Source organism: Rhineura floridana, chromosome 1 (assembly GCF_030035675.1).
Source record: "Rhineura floridana isolate rRhiFlo1 chromosome 1, rRhiFlo1.hap2, whole genome shotgun sequence".
Taxonomy (NCBI): domain Eukaryota; kingdom Metazoa; phylum Chordata; class Lepidosauria; order Squamata; family Rhineuridae; genus Rhineura; species Rhineura floridana.
Window position 1 is genome coordinate 155,973,974 of NC_084480.1, and position 18,625 is coordinate 155,992,598.

The 18,625-nt window shown below is 45.0% G+C and overlaps 2 protein-coding genes across 8 annotated transcripts in view; one reads left to right on the plus strand and one right to left on the minus strand.

The window, feature by feature from the left end:
* POPDC2 (popeye domain containing 2) overlaps nt 1-8,672 on the plus strand; it is a 45,753-nt gene extending 37,081 nt beyond the window's left edge. For 2 of the 6 annotated variants that reach the window (XR_009764374.1, XR_009764368.1), the window contains 3 exons: nt 4,550-5,065; nt 6,926-7,049; nt 8,313-8,401. Coding sequence is in view for 2 of the 6 variants with exons in the window: in XM_061638664.1 (XP_061494648.1) it covers nt 4,550-5,032 (483 nt within the window). In the remaining 4 variants the exon portion in view is untranslated. Of the gene's footprint in view, nt 1-4,549; nt 5,066-6,925; nt 7,050-8,312 lie in introns of all 6 variants that reach the window. The other 4 variants (XR_009764370.1, XR_009764373.1, XM_061638664.1 and 1 more) reach the window with 4 other exon arrangements.
* Nucleotides 8,673-11,351: 2,679 nt separating this feature from the next.
* The window catches only part of PLA1A (phospholipase A1 member A), a 67,875-nt gene continuing 60,601 nt past the window's right edge, over nt 11,352-18,625 (minus strand). For both annotated transcript variants that reach the window (XM_061638624.1, XM_061638642.1), the window contains exons 10-11: nt 14,424-14,588; nt 11,352-13,732 (exon numbers count right to left, since the gene is read on the minus strand). In XM_061638624.1, coding sequence (XP_061494608.1) covers nt 13,648-13,732; nt 14,424-14,588 — 250 coding nt within the window. In that variant the 3' untranslated portion in view covers nt 11,352-13,647. The remainder of the gene's footprint in view (nt 13,733-14,423; nt 14,589-18,625) is intronic.

An 18,625-nucleotide genomic window follows, 5' to 3' on the forward strand; every position in this document is an offset into this window, starting at 1 on the left:
CTCCTATCTTCCTTCTTCCTCCTCCCCTGCCCACTTCAGTCCTCCCTCATTCCCTCCCTCCCTCTTCTCCTCCTCCCCCATGGTCACCTATCCTAAGCATGACTTCAGGGGAGTAAATCCCTCTGAACTCAAAGAGCATGCACATGATCAAACTTGCCTTCCTCTTCCCCTCCCGCCTTCTCCCATTCCCCTCTGCTCTCTCTCCTCCTCCCCTACCCTTGCCTTTCTTCCTCCTCCTCTGCTCCCTCCATGGTCAGTTTCACTTATCCTAAGCAAGATTTCAGGGGAGTAAGTCCTACTGAACTCAATAAGCATGCAAATGATCAATCCATTCTCAGCATCTCATTTCTTGCCTCCCAGATTAGAAAGCAGAGAAATTCACTAATAGGCAAAAAAAATACCACCTTGTGGCTACCTATAGCCAACAGATATTTGTAATGTCTGATCTTACATCAAACTGCAGTTTCAGATTCAACTGTTAATGCGCCCAAAACAGAAATAGAGCATAACCTGCAGTTTGAAACACAAAAGGCTGTCTTCACCATCATATGACATTGACCAATAAAAAGGCTTTGAAATTAAGAATAAATTTGACACTGCTTTTTAAAGTTTGATAGAAGTATCTGTCTGTCTTTTCAGCAAACTATATCCATTCTTGCAATTTCAAAAGCTTTTAATAATCACTCCTTCACTGTGGGAAAAGAGGCAGTCTTCCAGTATCAAGCCATTGTTTTTTGCTGCAACATTGTAGTTTACAATTAGCAATTTATAAATCTTTAGAACATCCCCTTCCAAATAGCTTAAGGCCAGGGGTTCCCAAACTATGGTCTGTAAGCTCCATTCGGATGGTCTACAGCATGTCTGTAGATTTGTGGTTGAAGATAGGAGATGGAACCTCAATCACATTAAATATTCATATTGATTTTTAATTGTATTTTAATAGTATTTTTATTATATTTTTATTATGCTTTGTTGTGTTACAATGTGAATTCAATGGAATTCACATTGTAATTCAATAAAATACAATATATAAGAAATAAAAGATGTAATAAAATATAATTAAACATCATACAGCATAGTGCATTACAATTGCTACAACAGGCATAAAGATCATAAATGGTTTGCCAAGACCCCCAACAATTTTCAAGTGGTCCGTGTGGAAAAAAGTTTGGGACTCACTGATATTAAGGTTCAACTACTATGAAACTTTTAACCTTTCCCTTTTCAACTGACACCAAGTCTGGATCACCTGTATCCAATAACTGAATTTTCAAGCAAGACCACCAAGCATGATATAGGTTTGTACTGTTTCATTACATTTCCAATGGTACACAACTCCTCAAAGACTAAAGAAAACGTGTCATTTGATTTGATTTTAATATTTGTATGCCGCTTTTCCAGCTATCAAGATGATCTCAAAGCAGCTCACGATAATGACAAAGCATTAACATATGAAAACAACAATTCCTAATACAGAAAACATCTGTGCTGGACCCTTGCCCCTCTTGGCTGGTGAAAGCTGGCAGGACCGGAACCGCTGGCTGGGCCAAGGAGATAATAAACGCCTCTCTGAGAGAGGGAGTGGTCCCTGACTGCCTAAAAGAGGCGGTTGTGAGACCGCTCCTGAAGAAACCCTCTTTGGACCCAGATAACCTGAACAATTATAGACCCGTGGCGAATGTTCCGTTCCTGGGCAAGGTGCTAGAACGGGTGGTTGCCGGCCAGCTCCAGGGGCTCTTGGATGACACTGATTATCTTGATCCATTTCAATCCGGTTTCAGGCCCGGTTTTGGCACCGAAACAGCCTTGGTCGCCCTGTATGATGACCTTTGTCGGGAGAGGGACAGGGGGAGTGTGACTCTGTTGATTCTCCTTGATCTCTCAGCGGCGTTTGATACCATCGACCATGGTATCCTTCTGGGGAGACTCACGGAGTTGGGAGTTGGGGGTACTGCTTGGCAGTGGCTCCGCTCCTACTTGGTGGGTCGCCACCAGAAGGTAGTGCTTGGGGAACATTGCTCGATGCCCTGGACTCTCCATTGTGGAGTCCCACAGGGATCAGTACTGTCCCCCATGCTTTTCAACATCTACATGAAGCCGCTGGGTGTGGTCATCAGGAGTTTTGGGGTGCGTTGCCATCAGTACGCTGATGACATGCAGCTCTATTTCTCCTTTTCATCCTCTTCAGGTGAGGCTGTTAACGTGCTAAACCGCTGCCTGGCCGCGATAATGGACTGGATGGGAGCTAACAGACTGAAGCTCAATCCAGATAAGACTGAGACGCTGTTGGTGAGTGCCTTTTCCGCACAGATGGAGGATGTTCATCCTGTTCTGGATGGGGTTACACTCCCCCTGAAGGAACAGGTTCGTAGCTTGGGGGTTCTTTTTGATCCTTCCTTGTCACTTGAGGCCCAGGTGGCCTCGGTGGCGCGGAATGCTTTCTACCATCTTCGCCTGGTAGCCCAGCTACGTCCCTATCTGGACAGTGACGACCTCGCCTCAGTTGTTCATGCTCTGGTAACTTCTAGACTGGACTACTGCAATGCGCTCTACGTTGGGCTGCCCTTGAAGACTGTTCGGAAACTACAACTAGTCCAGAATGCAGCGGCCAGATTGCTGATGCGGACCAGAAGGTCCGCTCATATAACACCTGTTCTGGCCCGTCTGCACTGGCTTCCTGTTTGTTTCCGGGCTAGATTCAAAGTGCTGGTTTTGACCTATAAAGCCCTGCACGGCATGGGACCGCAATACCTGGTGGACCGCCTCTCCCAATATGAACCTACCCGGACACTACGCTCAACATCTAAGGCCCTCCTCCGAGTGCCATCCCATCGAGAAGCTCGGAGGGTGGTGACTAGAACCAGGGCCTTTTCCGTGGTGGCCCCCGAACTGTGGAACAGTCTCCCTGATGAGGTGCGCCTGGCGCCGACGCTACTATCTTTTCGGCGCCAGGTGAAAACCTTTTTATACTCCCAGGCATTTTAAAGTGTGTTTTAATAGCATTTTCATCATTATTTGTATTTTGGATGTTGTTTGGTTCTTTTATTGTTTGTTTGTTTTGTTTTCTTGATTTATTGTATGTATTGTATTTATACATTGCTTGTTTTTTTATCTTTTTGTACACCGCCCAGAGAGCCTTCGGGCTTAGGGCGGTATATAAATTAAATTAAATAAATAAATAAAATAAAATATGCAAAGTACAATAATTACAATAAATTAAAACAATATAAAATAGCAAAATCACAAAATACCAATTAATCACGCTGGACGTATGTTAAGTACACCAGTTAGCCCTGTGCCAAGTAACAGAAAAAAATCACTCAAGCCTCTCCTGTCTCTGCAAATTGGTGAACCTGTTGTAGGCACAAACACTGCCCTGCAACAGGCAGCCCCTGAAACCTATTATGTTGACCACAATAGAATGCTTCTTTGAAACCTGATTTCAATGGAGGTGGGGGTGCGGAGACTTTGTGGGTGCCAGCAAAGCCTTCTGTGAGGACATGTACATCTGGGGGGCCCATGTTGGTGGCCCCTGTTGTATACATTCCCTTCCTGTCTCTCACCCAGGGGGACATGTTCCACCAGAAGAGTCTCACCCTTCTGAAGAGAAAACCGTATTTCTCTTCCACAGCAGCCAACCAGCCAGCAGACACAATACTCACTTAAGTCATGTAAATATTTCTAAATTTTGGAACATAAGTTTATACAGTAGGGCCTCATTTTATGGCACTTTGCTAATGCGGCGGTCTCAGTTAGATGCAATTAGAGTAAAGCCCCACTCATACGGCGCTTGTTCCGCTTTATGGTGGTTTTCGGGCATCGCGTGCCATTCTATTCAATGAGTCCCGCTTTTCAGCGGAGGTCCGGAACGTAACCTGCCATAGGAGTGGGGCCCTGCTGTACTTTACTCTTTGAAGCAGGTGTGGGGAACCTCAGGCAGAGGGGGTGAACATGCCCCCCAGGCCTCTCGGTCAGACCCTCATCACCCTTCCCCAGCCACACCTCTTTCCCTTAGGCCACATCCCTCCCTGGCCCTGCTTCGCAGTCTTCCTCAAGTGTTTCGTCTGGCTGGAATGTGCCTTTGAATTCTGATAATGCATCTTGCTTGCCTTGATGAAGAATAGAGAGAAGTGTCTGTAGAAACTAGTTTTGTTATATAAAGGTAAATTTCATATTTATTGATTCGCTCACTTTTGCCTCTGGCACAGCCCACCACTTGGGCCCCCAGATGGCTCACAAGGGAAGGGGGCCCTGAGGCCTAAAAGGTGACCCCATCCCTGCTCTAAAGGATGAACAAATGCAGAAATATTTGCTTAGATTATGTGTGTGTCCCCCAACGTACGGCAAAATCTCTTTTTTCAAAGACCTTTAATCTGGTTTAAACAGCAAATAACGATTTACAAGAGCAGTATAAACTTCCTTTCATGAATTTGGAGTCATAATAGCTTTTTGTTAGGGACAGTATCTCTCTGGAGCTTCAGTTTGACTTTGTGGCACTGAAGTACAAATGTCTGAGTTTGTCCTCTCTCGTCTCTCCTTCCCTCTGCAGGTGACACTGACAGCAGAGACTGACTGCAGTTTCATCACTTGGCCAAGGAAGAAGCTCTACTTGCTTCTGGCAAAAGAGCGCTATATTGCCCGCCTGTTCTCAGTCCTCCTTGGCTTTGATATCTCAGAGAAACTGTATGCCCTAAATGAAAAGCTTTTTGCAAAATTTGGCCTGCGATTTGACATCCGTCTTCCCAGCCTCTATCATGTCCTGGGACCTGCCTCTTCAGACGTGGAGGTGGAGAAAGAACCAGAGGAATGTGAAGAGACAACAGCCCCATTAGGCCATTCGCCCACATTTGTCCAGACAGCTCCTGTGGCCCCTTGCACTGGGTCTCCTCCTGTCCCTCCTGCCCATCCCAGGATACCTCGGCCTGACAGTGACCTGTCTGGTGAGGATTCTACCAGTCTTGTATTGGAAGATTTTGCTGAGTTAAGAGGGTCTTTTTTGGACTATGTGAGCGAAGGGGAATATATGAAGTGAGGGCACTTCTAAAATGGGCACACATCACCCTGTGTAAGTACTCTTTGTGACTTTAGAAGGAGACACAACTGTGTATGCTGAGAGGAGGTGTCTGATGTGTCCAGCATGCTGTGTGCACTATTGTGCTGTTTTTCCTTGCTTCAAAGGCTAGTTTGAGCTCTTCTTACATCATGAAATAGCCCAAAGTTAAGTAATTTCAAGGATGAGGTCTGGGGCTCAGGCCTGCCAAGAAGTTATACTTGCTAGGTATATGGTAGCTGGTTGTGGGGACTCAGTGAGGGAAAGAAGAGCCATCTACACATAAATCTGATTGAAAGTGCAGAGGGAAGAAATAATCCAATGGATTGTATTCAACTAAGTCCTGCTCAGAGTAGACCCATTGAAGTTACTAGACATGGATAATTTAGGTTTATTAATTTCAGTGGGTCTACTGTCAGTAGGATTTAGTTGAATAAAACCCAATGACTGTATTTATGTGGAAGCTCAATCCAAAATCTCACAAATCAACACCAACTTGTGCAGGGAGTAGTCTTATCCGAGTTTTCTGAACGGACTGAATGCAAGTTGAATGCAGGTTTTCAGGCCAACTAATGATTACACCAGGCTTAACATGAAGATCTGGGTATCAGGAAGCATTAAAACTATCATATTATGACTCATATAAGATGTTGGCCTGCCAATAAAACTACCAAGCTCTTGGTGGCTTCACTTTCAGGCTCTTTATTTATTTATTGTACTTATATACTGCCCCATAGCCAAAGCTCTCTGGGTGGTTTACAGTAACTAAAAACATTAAAACAAATATACAAATTTTAAAACACATCTTTTAAAAACAATTTTAAAAACAATTAAAAATTTTAAAACAATTCAAAACACATGCTAAAATGCCTGAGAGAAGAGGAAAGGCTTGACCTGGTGCCAAAAAGATAAGTGTTGGTGCCAGGCGCACCTCGTCTTGGGAGCTGCAAATATCCAAAACCATTAGAACAGAACAAATAGTATTCTAATCAGTGTAAGCTTGGCAATCTCCAGCCTCAAATTATAGGAAGGACCTAGGAATGCCACGTGATTACCAAGACCAAAAAAAATGGTCCTGGAATGGAGTCCAGCAGAAAATGGGCAGAAAGAGGGGGCAGAGAGACAGTCCAGCCACTTGTAAATAAACCCTCTGTTGATATTACTGATTTTAACAACTTTCTTCTAAGTTCTGTTATACCATGCTTGGGCAAAGTGCCCAAGTGGATAGTGGCTATCGAGTTCTATGGTTACTTGGCAGATACTATATTTAGATCCTTTTCAGTCTATTTCCAACCTAGTTCTAGTAAAGAGATTCCCTTATTGCTATCACAGACAACTTTCCACTGTGCAGCCTTCCACTGTTGGAGGCAGAATGCCTCCATATATCAGTTCCTGGGAATTGCTGTTGGGCAGAGCAATACTGTACTCAGGTTCTGCTTTTAGGCTTCCCAGAGGCATGTGGTTGGCCTCTGCGAGAACAGGAATGCTCGACTAGATAGGCCTTTGACCTGATTTCTTATGTTCTTAAATGAATGGCGGGGGTATGCAAGCACACAGATGTTGCTTTTTCTAGACCACTCATCACCTTCCAAGGCCATTAATCCCAGTATCCTGGACTGCATTGCTGGGATGATACTGAGGGGGACGATTTTGTGGTGGTTCTGGTCTTTCAGGGAGCATAACTCTCCAGCGATGGTGTTGGGAGTCTTCTGCTCCATCCTTTGTCTACAAAATGTGCTGAATATGTCCAGTTTATTGCCCATGGTGTTAAACATAATACATGAAACGGTTGAGGTTTTCTGGAAATTTGGGGTGATGTGGCACCAGTACATGGATGACATCCAGGTTTTATTTCTCCTTTTCATCAAATTCTAGGGATGCAGTGGAAGTCCTAAAGTCTGGAATCAGTGATGAGCTAGGCAAGGACCAAGGAATTAAAACTTAGCCCAGACAAGATAGAGGCACTGTTGGTTGGGGAAACAGCTGGCCAAAAAGTTAAGTATGTGGCCTGTTTGGACAGGATTGTACTCTCCTTTATGATAGGCTTATGGCTCGTTAGTGGTCCTGAATGTGACTTTGCTCCTGAATGCCAAGCTGGCTCCAGTGGCTAGGTTCACTATTTGATCAGCTGGCATGCCAGTTGCATCCTTTCCTGGCCTTTCTGACATCCAGTTTTTACTCCCATAATATGCTCTCTTGGGCCGCCTTTGAAGAGTGCTCCACAGCTCCAGTTGGTCCAGAAAGCAGCTATCAGCAGTGCTAACGGGAGGCTCCTCAGAGCATTTAATTCTGATTTTGAGCCAAATCCACTGACTTCCAGGTGGACTCTAAACGCAATTCAGAGTGTTGTTTTTGATCTTTAAAGCCTAAATGGCCTAGGGTCAAGATACCACAAGATACGGTCTTCTCCCATATGAAGCTACCTGTACACACAGGTTATTGGTACAAGCACTGCTGTTTTCTCCACTGTTGGAAGTAGGCATGACCTTTACAGTAGTGGCACCAAGGCTGTGGAATTCCTTTCCCAGAGTGGGTTGCATCCTTGTCAGCTTTGAGATGGCAAGTTAAAACCATTTTGTTTTAGAGGGCTTTTTGTTCTTACTGGATTAATGCTGTTTTGCATTCTGGCCTTTGTGGGTTGATATTACTATTTTTGTGGCTTTTTCACTCTGTGCTGATTGTTGTTTTATTTACGATATTGTTCTATTTTTGGTTTTTTAAATAGTATTGTAACCCTGTTGGATCTGAAGGCAGTGTATATGAGAACAATGTTTTTGGGCTTCACCCTCTATGAACCATCTGTTGTACACCCTCTGTTAAACATTCCATGGCCAGCAGCCACACAGCGAGCAATGGGGAGGGGGATAGACAAGGGACAAGTGCAGATTGCTAGAGCCTCTCTCTTCAAGGAACCCAGATTTCTCCTATCGTTCACAGCCAATCCTTCTTCATTTCTTTGCAAATGAGGATAGGCACCACATGATTGTAGGAACCATTTTACAGAGTGTGTTAAACCACTAGCCAACATGATAAGCTCCTTCTGTCCTAGCCTTCAAAGTACCAGCATGGACTGCTTGTGAAGGGAAAGTGTAGTGAATAATCTGTGAAATAAATGATAGAGGTTTTCTACAGCAGTTAAGAGGAAAACAGAAGCTTCAGCCATGGGTCCTACCAGCTCTTCTGGTTTCCTCTAAAAGAACTGGACACATAGGTCTAAATAAACCTTTATAATAAAAATGACAGTGTGTTTTTTGTCCTGCAGCTTCTGGAAGCCACCTGAAGATTAATCACCAGGCCCTTGCAAAAGGACGAGCCCCTCTGGCTCCTACTCAGACCCCAGAACTCTAGAGAAAGAGATTGGACTCTCAGAGACCCACACATCACCATATGGTCACTCATGACTGATCAGAATGGTGCTCTTTACTTGTGTGTCACCACATGTATAACACAAGCACCAGCATGGCACACTTGAAGTGCATGCATGAGACTGAAGTGTGATGGTAGAGCACTTCCCATAAATTGTTGATCTGCTGTGGCACCAGCTATTTCTGAGTCTGTATTTTTGAACACTTGCCTGTATGGTTTTGCTATTAAGTGCATTAAACATCTTAGAAAGACCATCTATAGCTAGTGAATGGTATTTGCTCTCTGTTGAGGGTCTGTTGAGTCTCCTTTATTGCAAAACACTGTAGGAGGGAATCAGTCTTTTTTCATGTCTTCTGATTTGGTTGACAAAGGAATGCCTGCTAAACACTACCTAGCTTGAACTGAAATTTTGGAAGGGGTGGTAGGAAGGAGGAAGTAATAACTTAGACATCTGGTTCACCTTTCCTGTGTTGGAGTGTGTGAATTTTACCCCAACTAGGGGTACAGATTGTCGGCTTGGCAGTTACTGGCTCTGTAAATATGGTGCAGGAAGACAAAATGTGAATGTGAGCAAAAGGGCGAGATTAGGGCAGGTCAAGAACATGGAGAAAACCAATGTGATAAAGTTGTGTGGGAGAGTAAGCCATCCTATATCTAGGACTGTAGAGCAGCTGCTTTCTAGATGTAGTATCCTGAAATGTAATCTCAGACTGAAGGTGCCAGAGCAGAAGCTGGTTGGGTGGGCTGCTTTGAGGGCCAGTTCTTACATTACACATTCACCACAAAGGGCCATTCTTGTGCATGAAAAACAGATTTTTTGGATCTCCTATCAGTCTCCCAGCACAGCCAACGTGCAAGAATGTTGGGACATAAGAATAGCTCAGCTGGATCAGGCCTCAGGCCCAACTAGTCCAGCATCCTATTCTTACAGTGGCCAATCAGATGTCTATGGGAAGCTCACAAGCGGGACCTAAGCACAACAGTGCTCTCCCCACATGTGACTCCCAGTAACTGGTATTCAGAGAATACTGCCTCAGACAGTGGAGCCAGAACATAGTCATAATGGCTAGTAGCCATTCACAGTCTTATCCTCCATGAATTTGTCTAATTCTATCCACTTTGACCGCACCATGCATAATTTTTTATTTATTCATTCATAAAAATATATAGAGACTGCCCTCTTACAAAACATTAGGGCAGTGTATAGCATCATAAAAACATTTAAAAGTAATATAAAACAATCATTTTAAACAGATGCATAGGGTTGTGGGCACAAAAAAGGTCTTCAAGAGATGCCCGAAAGTCAAAAGCAAGGATGCCTGCCAAATCTCTGCTAGAAGAGTGTTCCATAGCACGGGACTCGCAACCAGAGGGCGGCCAGGTTGGGCCCTGGCTGAGGGCCCCTGAAGGGCCCCTCCTTAGGGTGATTGGGTAGCATTCCCTTCTGCAATCCGCAGCAGTGTTGGTTCCCGACCCTGCTATGGATCACAGAGAGGGAGCTCCCAGACACCCCCCCCTACTACCGCACAGGCCTGCAATGCCTGCCTGCATGCCCCATCTACCTCTTCCTTGAAGTAAATGCTGGCTGTGCTGCAGGCACAAGCCTGCCATCAACCAAGATGGCGGCTTAGGTTTCCCTAAGGGGCTAATGCCCCTGCTGCCATCTTGGCTGATGGCAGGTATACATGTGCGTAGCACCAACCAAGATGGCGGTGGAGGCATCAGCTCCTCAGGGAAGCCTTGGCCGGTATACGTGTGCGTAGCACCAACCAAGATGGCGGTGGAGGCATCAGCTCCTCAGGGAAGCCTTGGCCGTCATCTTGGTTGATGGCAGGCATGCGCGCGCGGTGCGGGCAGCATTCACTTCAAGAGAAAGGTAGGTAGGTGGGGTACGGGTGCCAGGGTAGGCTGGTGTCCAAGGGCCCCGGCATGCCTGGTGCCGCCCTGCTGGCAACACTAAATGTCCAACTTCTAGTTGAGGCTAGTTGGGCGTTTGCAACACAGGAAACAACGAATAGTGCTCCTCTGAATGATCTCAGTGATCAGGCTTGGATATAAGGCTCATACATACACCTCTGTCATGCCCCCCCTTTACATTTTCTCTAAACTAAAAAGGCCCCAATGTTGCAACCTTCCCTCATACGGGAGTTGCTCAAGCCCTCTTGATAATTTTGATTGCCTTTTTTTGAACCTTTTCCAGCTCTACGATACCCTTTTTGAGGTGAGGTGATCAGAACCGTACACGATATTCCAACTGTGGCTTCACCATAGATTTATGGTTTATAGCATTATGATACCGGCAGCTTTGTTTTCAGTCCCTTTCCTAGTGACTCTTAACTATAGAACTTACCTTTTTTTCCACAGCTGCCACATGCTCACTCAACATTGTCGTTGAGGATCCATTACAACCCCAAGATCCCTTTCCTGGTCGCTCATTACTAATCCAGACCCTATCAGCGCCGTGCTTTTTTCCGGATGGTATGCCTCACTACAGCGCACCAGCACCTTTTTCACAGGGGCGTGGGTGGTGCTCAATATGGTGTCTGTATGTGCACACATTTAAGAGAGAGAAATGGAGGCGTGGGAGGGGAGGTATGTCTGTGCGGTCTATGTGTGTTTGCTCTTGACTGTCCTGATTGTTAAGGGGTGGAAAAGGAGGAAGGATCAGAGGGGATGACTTGACTGTTTGATGCCCACCAGCCTCATGCAGTTAGTGGCAAGCGCTTGCTTCCTTATTGCTGGGCAGGGGAAAGGACGAAGGGGTTGTGTTTGCATGTGAGTTGCCTGCCCGCTGCAGGTGGTGGCCATTTGCTTCCTGACCGGCGGGGGTGCAGGGTTCACTCTTGGTGTGTATGCACAAGGGAGAAATAGAACGGTGTATGTCTTTTCTGTGCATGTGAGAGGTGCTCAATAAACAGATTTGCTTGTACACAGGTTACACAATGTCCAATCTTTATTAAATATTTGTTCTGGTTTGTCTGCAGAGAGGTTATACAACTTCACGTCATTCAGTCATAATCCAGACTTTTAAGTGCATTTCCTGGTCACTTCCTTTACTGCAAAAGGTCTCTTTTTTTAAACGTGATTTTAATGTGCCAGATACATTTCTGATATGTGATTGACTCCATCCTGCAAAATAGTGACAATCTGGAGGCAGCATTGGTGATATAATTGGGAAGAGGCAGACAGTCAGTGCCATATGCAAGCAAATTCTGCTGCATACTTCCAGAACTCTTTTTTTCTCTCCAGGATTGCAACCCTGGAGAGGAATATCTACATTTTGACGGAATGCAATAGCTTTGGCTAAAGACAGACACATTCAAAACTGCAGCCGAAGTGATTTGAACACACATTTCCTGCCAACAAAGAACTTTGAGATACCTTAAAGATAAAAGTTAATGGTGGCTAATGGCCAACCTAACCAGGTCTATTCAGCTGTAAGTGTGGGGCCTACTCCCACAATATGGGGCATACTGTGAGATCACTAGCTTGATTTCACAGTTAAGTATAAACTTGTTAGCCTATCCTATTTCCGTCACTCAGGCACCAGGGAGGTACAGTTCAGTTATGCATCAAGAAAAATTCAGGGGAGGGGGAGCAATGTGAAATTTAATTTTACTTTTAAAAGAATTTAGGGTGGCCAAAATTGGGCAGTCAAATCTAGGACTTTAATTAATGGAGGAGCACAGATAAATTCCACAGGAGAGATTGCTTCTTTATTGTTCTTTTTACAAGAGTAATGTTATGTTATATGTTACGTTATGTTAGCGTTTATTTCTAGGATGCCTTTCGGCCAAAAAGGCCCCCAAGGCGGCTCACACACAAATAAAAAGGTGAAGGTGTCCCCGCACTTGTAGTGCGAGTCGTTTCCGACTCTTAGGGTGACGTCTTGCGATGTTTACTAGGCAGACCGTATATATGGGGTGGGATTGCCAGTTCCTTCCCCGGCCTTTCTTTACCCCCCAGCATATGCCGGGTACTCATTTTACCGACCATGGATGGATGGAAGGCTGAGTGGACAAATAGAAAGACATAAATACAAATCAAAACAACACAATCTACAAGAATTCAAACCAACAAAATTATAAGATTTCTAAGAGTATCAATCTGGTGGTCTGTCTTCTGTAGAAATTTCTGTCTGTGCTGTCTGGTCTCTTCCCATGGTGAAGGAGGTCTCAGATTCTTTCACATTTTCAACTGTGAAGTTGAACCAGACTCGAAAACAAGGATTACACATATCTGGTCTGATGAACAGATCATACTCAAATTCAGTAATACGATCCACATGTCCAAGGTTACCACTTTCAAAGCAGGCGTCAAATACAAGATGTCCCTTTTTTGGTTGTCCAAAATACCCTGGTGGAACAGCAGCATATTTGTTTAGGTTTCCTGTGATAATTTCATCTATTCCAATGTCGCTACCTGTTTCTGCCGTCTTGCTCCTCTCCGCCATGTTTGTTTTTATTCCGTCTTTCCCTTTGGATGACATGGGAGACAAAGCTGTGCTTTGTAGGAAGGGATTCTGAGGAACTGAGGCAAGTAGTGGTAATGAGAGAAGAAGTTCTAGGCAGAGGAGGTCATTGTTGTAAAGTCCCACATGTCCTCAGAGGTGCACAGCTTGGGTAGAAGATGGCAGTGGAACCCACACAGGTACCACCCATGGCAAGATGGAACCCAGGGAAATGCATTCCATTGGTATTCAAAATTCACAATAGGAAGCAGATTAAGGGTTAAACCTTAATGCCACTTACCTGAGAGTAAGCCTCGCTTAATTCAATGGTATTTACTTCTGAGTAGACATGGCTAAGATTGCATAGCATATAGACTGTCTTTGGCAACAAAGAACACTTCAGAAATAAGAAAAGCAAAGAGGTACCTATATACTTTCCTCACACCCTGGCAGCCCCTCAGCCAAAAAATACCTTGTGTTAATCACTTCCCTGTATGTTCTCTTTCAAAGTAAATGAATGAAGCAGCTTATGAGCCATCAATTAGCCATCTCCCTGCAGGGTTCTTAACCTCTATAGAGCATCATGATAACAGCTTTAACATATAATCTGTGGATTTAACAAATGTGGGTTGCATTCATTTCAAGTAAACATATGAATATAGGGGATTTTTGTATTTGTGCCTGCTTAGAGCAAAATTTCCTGACATCCCACCACACTTTTGATTTTATAATATATGTCTTCACCCTTAGAACCCTGTAGTTACCTCTGTACTAAATTGTGCTAGTCACAGACAATGGGGAGGCTATGGAGAAGGGGGTTCTCTTGTGTCAGAGTCAGCAGCTGAGACAGGCAGAACATCTTCTCACTGCAAAAGAAACAGCCTGAAGTTAAAGGATGCTAACAAAGCCAGTAATAACGGGGTTGTGTGTGTGTCAAATCAGAGATAGCCCACATGGTGACCTCCATATGATGTTGGACTACAACTCCCATCATCCTGCTCCCATTGGCCATGCAGGGCATCAGGTTGGCTACTGCTGTACAATGTATGCTCAACGTCCAGAGCTGTACAAACCCTATTTTGTCACCCCACCAGCCTTCCTGAGTTAGTGGTTCTAGTTTTCTGGTGTATGCCTTTGTTCTTGATTATTTAATGTGCCCTGACCTTTTTGGTTTTTTTGCTTCAGCACAAGGCTGTCTTTTCTCCAGGAGTCTATAGCCATCCCTCAACACAGGCCCCATCTACTTCACTCTAAAGTGTTGGTTGGAAGCAAAAAGGAGTGGTGGAGATCTGGGACATGCATGGCAGCTATATGATAGGTCTAGCTTTGGATGACAATGGCTCATTCTATTTTACAAGTTTCCTCTGGTGGGCATGTGTGGATATTGTTTGGTCTTTGGAGCAGCCTCAATGAAAAAGAAATAAATCCTTCAAATTAACAACTTGATTATCTGTGTGGCCCCCAAACACTATAAAATAAAAGACAAAAGAGCTTTCATCCCCACTTGGCACAATATGCTTGCCAGAGAAATATTTCAAAAGAACTCTTCTGGTTTACCTAGTATCTACAGGCAGAAGAGCAGTACAGAACTGGCCAACAACAGGAGCCTCATCTTTATTCCTCATCCAGCTCTTGGGACGGTATTGCAGCGTCAAGCTTTCCATCTGGCACAGTGGGTCAGAGTGGGTCAGAAGGCCTCTGCCTGTGGTCTGATGCATGGGTCTGCAAAGCACAATAAGGGATGTGAATGAGTACTATATTAGAAGCTCAACTGGAGTGCATACCGCAGATCAGAAAAGGTACCGCCAGGGCCAAGAAGATGCCAGCATGGTTAACGAGCAAAGTCAAGGAAGCTCTTAGAGGCAGAAAGTCTTCCTTCAGAAAATGGAAGTCTTGTCCGAATGAAGAAAATAAAAAAGAACACAAACTCTGGCAAAAGAAATGCAAGAAGACAATAAGGGATGCGAAAAAAGAATTTGAGGAGCACATTGCTAAGAACATAAAAACCAACAACAAAAAATTCTATAAATACATTCAAAGCAGGAGACCATCTAGGGCGGCAATTGGACCCTGGGATGATAAGGGAGTCAAAGGTGTACTAAAGAACGATAAGGAGATTGCAGAGAAGCTAAATGAATTCTTTGCATCTGTCTTCACAGTGGAAGATATAGGGCAGATCCCTGAACCTGAACTAACATTTGCAGGAAGGGATTCTGAGGAACTGAGACAAATAGTGGTAACGAGAGAGGAAGTTCTAGGCTTAATGGACAATATAAAAACTGACAAATCACCAGGCCCGGATGGCATCCACCCGAGAGTTCTCGAAGAACTCAAATGTGAAATTGCTGATCTGCTAACTAAAATATGTAACTTGTCCCTCGGGTCCTCCTCTGTGCCTGAGGACTGGAAAGTGGCAAATGTAACGCCAATATTCAAAAAGGGATCCAGAGGGGATCCCGGAAATTACAGGCCAGTTAGCTTAACTTCTGTCCCTGGAAAACTGGTAGAAAGTATTATTAAAGCTAGATTAACTAAGCACATAGAAGAACAAGCCTTGCTGAAGCAGAGCCAGCATGGCTTCTGCAAGGGAAAGTCCTGTCTCAGTAACCTATTAGAATTCTTTGAGAGTGTCAACAAGCATATAGATAGAGGTGATCCAGTGGACAGAGTGTACTTAGACTTTCAAAAAGCTTTTGACAAGGTACCTCACCAAAGACTTCTGAGGAAGCTTAGCAGTCATGGAATAAGAGGAGAGGTCCTCTTGTGGATAAGGAATTGGTTAAGAAGCAGAAAGCAGAGAGTAGGAATAAACGGACAGTTCTCCCAATGGAGGGCTGTAGAAAGTGGAGTCCCTCAAGGATCGGTATTGGGACCTGTACTTTTCAACTTGTTCATTAATGACCTAGAATTAGGAGTGAGCAGTGAAGTGGCCAAGTTTGCTGACGACACTAAATTGTTTAGGGTTGTTAAAACAAAAAGGGGTTTTGAAGAGCTCCAAAAAGATCTCTCCAAACTGAGTGAATGGGTGGAAAAATGGCAAATGCAATTCAATATAAACAAGTGTAAAATTATGCATATTGGAGCAAAAAATCTTAATTTCACATATACGCTCATGGGGTCTGAACTGGCGGTGACCGACCAGGAGAGAGACCTCGGGGTTGTAGTGGACAGCACGATGAAAATGTCGACCCAGTGTGCGGCAGCTGTGAAAAAGGCAAATTCCATGCTAGCGATAATTAGGAAAGGTATTGAAAATAAAACAGCCGATATCATAATGCCGTTGTATAAATCTATGGTGCGGCCGCATTTGGAATACTGTGTACAGTTCTGGTCGCCTCATCTCAAAAAGGATATTCTAGAGTTGGAAAAGGGTCAGAAGAGGGCAACGAGAATGATCAAGGGGATGGAGCGACTCCCTTACGAGGAAAGGTTGCAGCATTTGGGGCTTTTTAGTTTAGAGAAAAGGCGGGTCAGAGGAGACATGATAGAAGTGTATAAAATTATGCATGGCATTGAGAAAATGGATAGAGAAAAGTTCTTCTCCCTCTCTCATAATACTAGAACTCGTGGACATTCAAAGAAGCTGAATGTTGGAAGATTCAGGACAGACAAAAGGAAGTACTTCTTTACTCAGCGCATAGTTAAACTATGGAATTTGCTCCCACAAGACACAGTAATGGCCACCAGCTTGGATGGCTTTAAAAGAAGATTAGACCAATTCATGGAGGACAGGGCTATCAATGGCTACTAGCTATGATGGCTGTGCTCTGCCACCCTAGTCAGAGGCAGCATGCTTCTGAAAACCAGTTGCCAGAAGTCTCAGGAGGGGAGAGTGTTCTTGCACTCGGGTCCTGCTTGCAGGCTTCCCCCAGGCACCTGGTTGGCCACTGTGAGAACAGGATGCTGGACTAGATGGGCCCTGGCCTGATCCAGCAGGCTCTTCTTATGTTATGTTCTTACTTTGTGTGCATGAAGGATGAACACGCGGTTTTGCTTGCCCAACAAAGTTTTAAGGTGTTTCTAGAAGACCCTTTACTAAGGAATCATCTTGCCCTGTTCACTCAGATATTTTGGGATGTCCACATATTATCATACAGCAAATGTCTTCCCAACAATTGTTCCATGGTTTCCCCTAACACTACTGTTCTATTCACATACCCCCTTTTAAAAAAAGAATAGTGTTATGAGCATGGGGGGGGGCTGGAATGGATGATTTCTGTGGGTCACCTTTCCAGCCTTTGATTTGGAATCCTATGCCTGGGAGGCTGGCTCTGCTAGCCAGATGAATCTCCTTTGTTAATCAAATAGAGTGGCTAGGTAGTTAATGGTCCTATTTAGTTGCCCCAGCAACTGGTGAAAGGGGCTAGGAAGATCCTTTTTGTCATTTTAAACTCTACTGGAGGAGAGTCCCCCCCCCACTCCTGGGCGGGGAGAAGTGTGTTTGGAGTTGGCAGTGTGTGTTCTAGGGAACTAGGGCTGCAGGCGATAGGATGCCCCTGCACCTAGATGGAAAAGCTGGATATTAGACTGCTGATGCCTTGAACCCCTCCATCCTAAGCTCAGGTTGGAATGTGTGTACATAAATAAATCATATTTCATAAAGACACCGCAGTCTCCGCTGGCCTTCTTCCCAAAGGAAACCAAACCCTGGATGGGCGTAGGGACCCCCCCTGAAATCTCACTGCTCGGAGATTGGGGGAGGCGTGCAACACTGGTGTTAGCAGTGGGATTGAGTTTCCTAGAAGAAGCCTTAGGAGCAAGGTGTGCCTGAGTCAAGATGGAGGGGAGAACAGCATTTCTCTTGGAACAGATGAAATTGATGTTCCAGCTGGACCAGCAGCAAAGGCAGAAAGAACGCCAGGAGAACCAGCAGCAAATGCAACAGGAGCGGCAGGAGCATTGGAAACGAATGGGAGAGATATATGAAAGCATCTTTGGAGAGAAAAAGGAGACCCCATGTGAGGAGGTGAGAGCCCTGCCTGATCAGCCACTACAAGGGGTCGAGGGTGACCCAGGAGTCCAGCTGCAGAGCACCCAGATGGAGGTGGCTAAAGAGATCCAGAAAGTGGATGGGCAGCTGGAGGGAGTGGGCTGTAAGGAGTTGCAGTCAGTACTGGAGGAAGAAGAAGTTTTGATTGTCCAGGAGCCTGCCAGGGGGGGAAACAGCAGAGAGCTGGAAGTGAAGCCCCAAGATTTGAAGGAGGACAGTCTGGAAAAAGAAGAGGAAGATGCCTTCGAAGAAAGTAAAATAGAGCCTGGAGAAGAGATGCTGCTGATAGATTTCTCTGCTCCCTGTGTGCCAGCTGTGGAAGAGAAAGTGCAGGAGGAAGAGAAAGCTTCAGACAAAGGTGAACTAGAGGCTGGAGAGGAGCTGCCAGCGCCTGGAGAAATGGCTGTGAAAGAAAAGGTGCAGCAGGAGACACCTGAGAAGGGAGTTCAAGTCCAAGAGAAGCTCCCAGCGCCTGCAGAGATGGGTGAGATAAAATCCCTAAGTGACTTTGTCCCTTGGGTGCCCCATAATGGTCTTGTGGGGTGGGATGCAGCTCCTATGATGGGTGCAGTCCTTGGGCGAATTCCAGCAGTGAGAGGCACCCAGTACCCAGTGAGTTTGGAGGGTAAGAGACACTGGGAGGGTTTCCTGCCTCTGTTTGGGCCCGTGTTTCATACTGAAGATTGTGAGGGAGGACAGAGAAGATTTCTTTCTGCCAGCCTGGGTGGACTAGGCCAGCTAATCTTTAAGAAGATCCCCCCCGGATAAA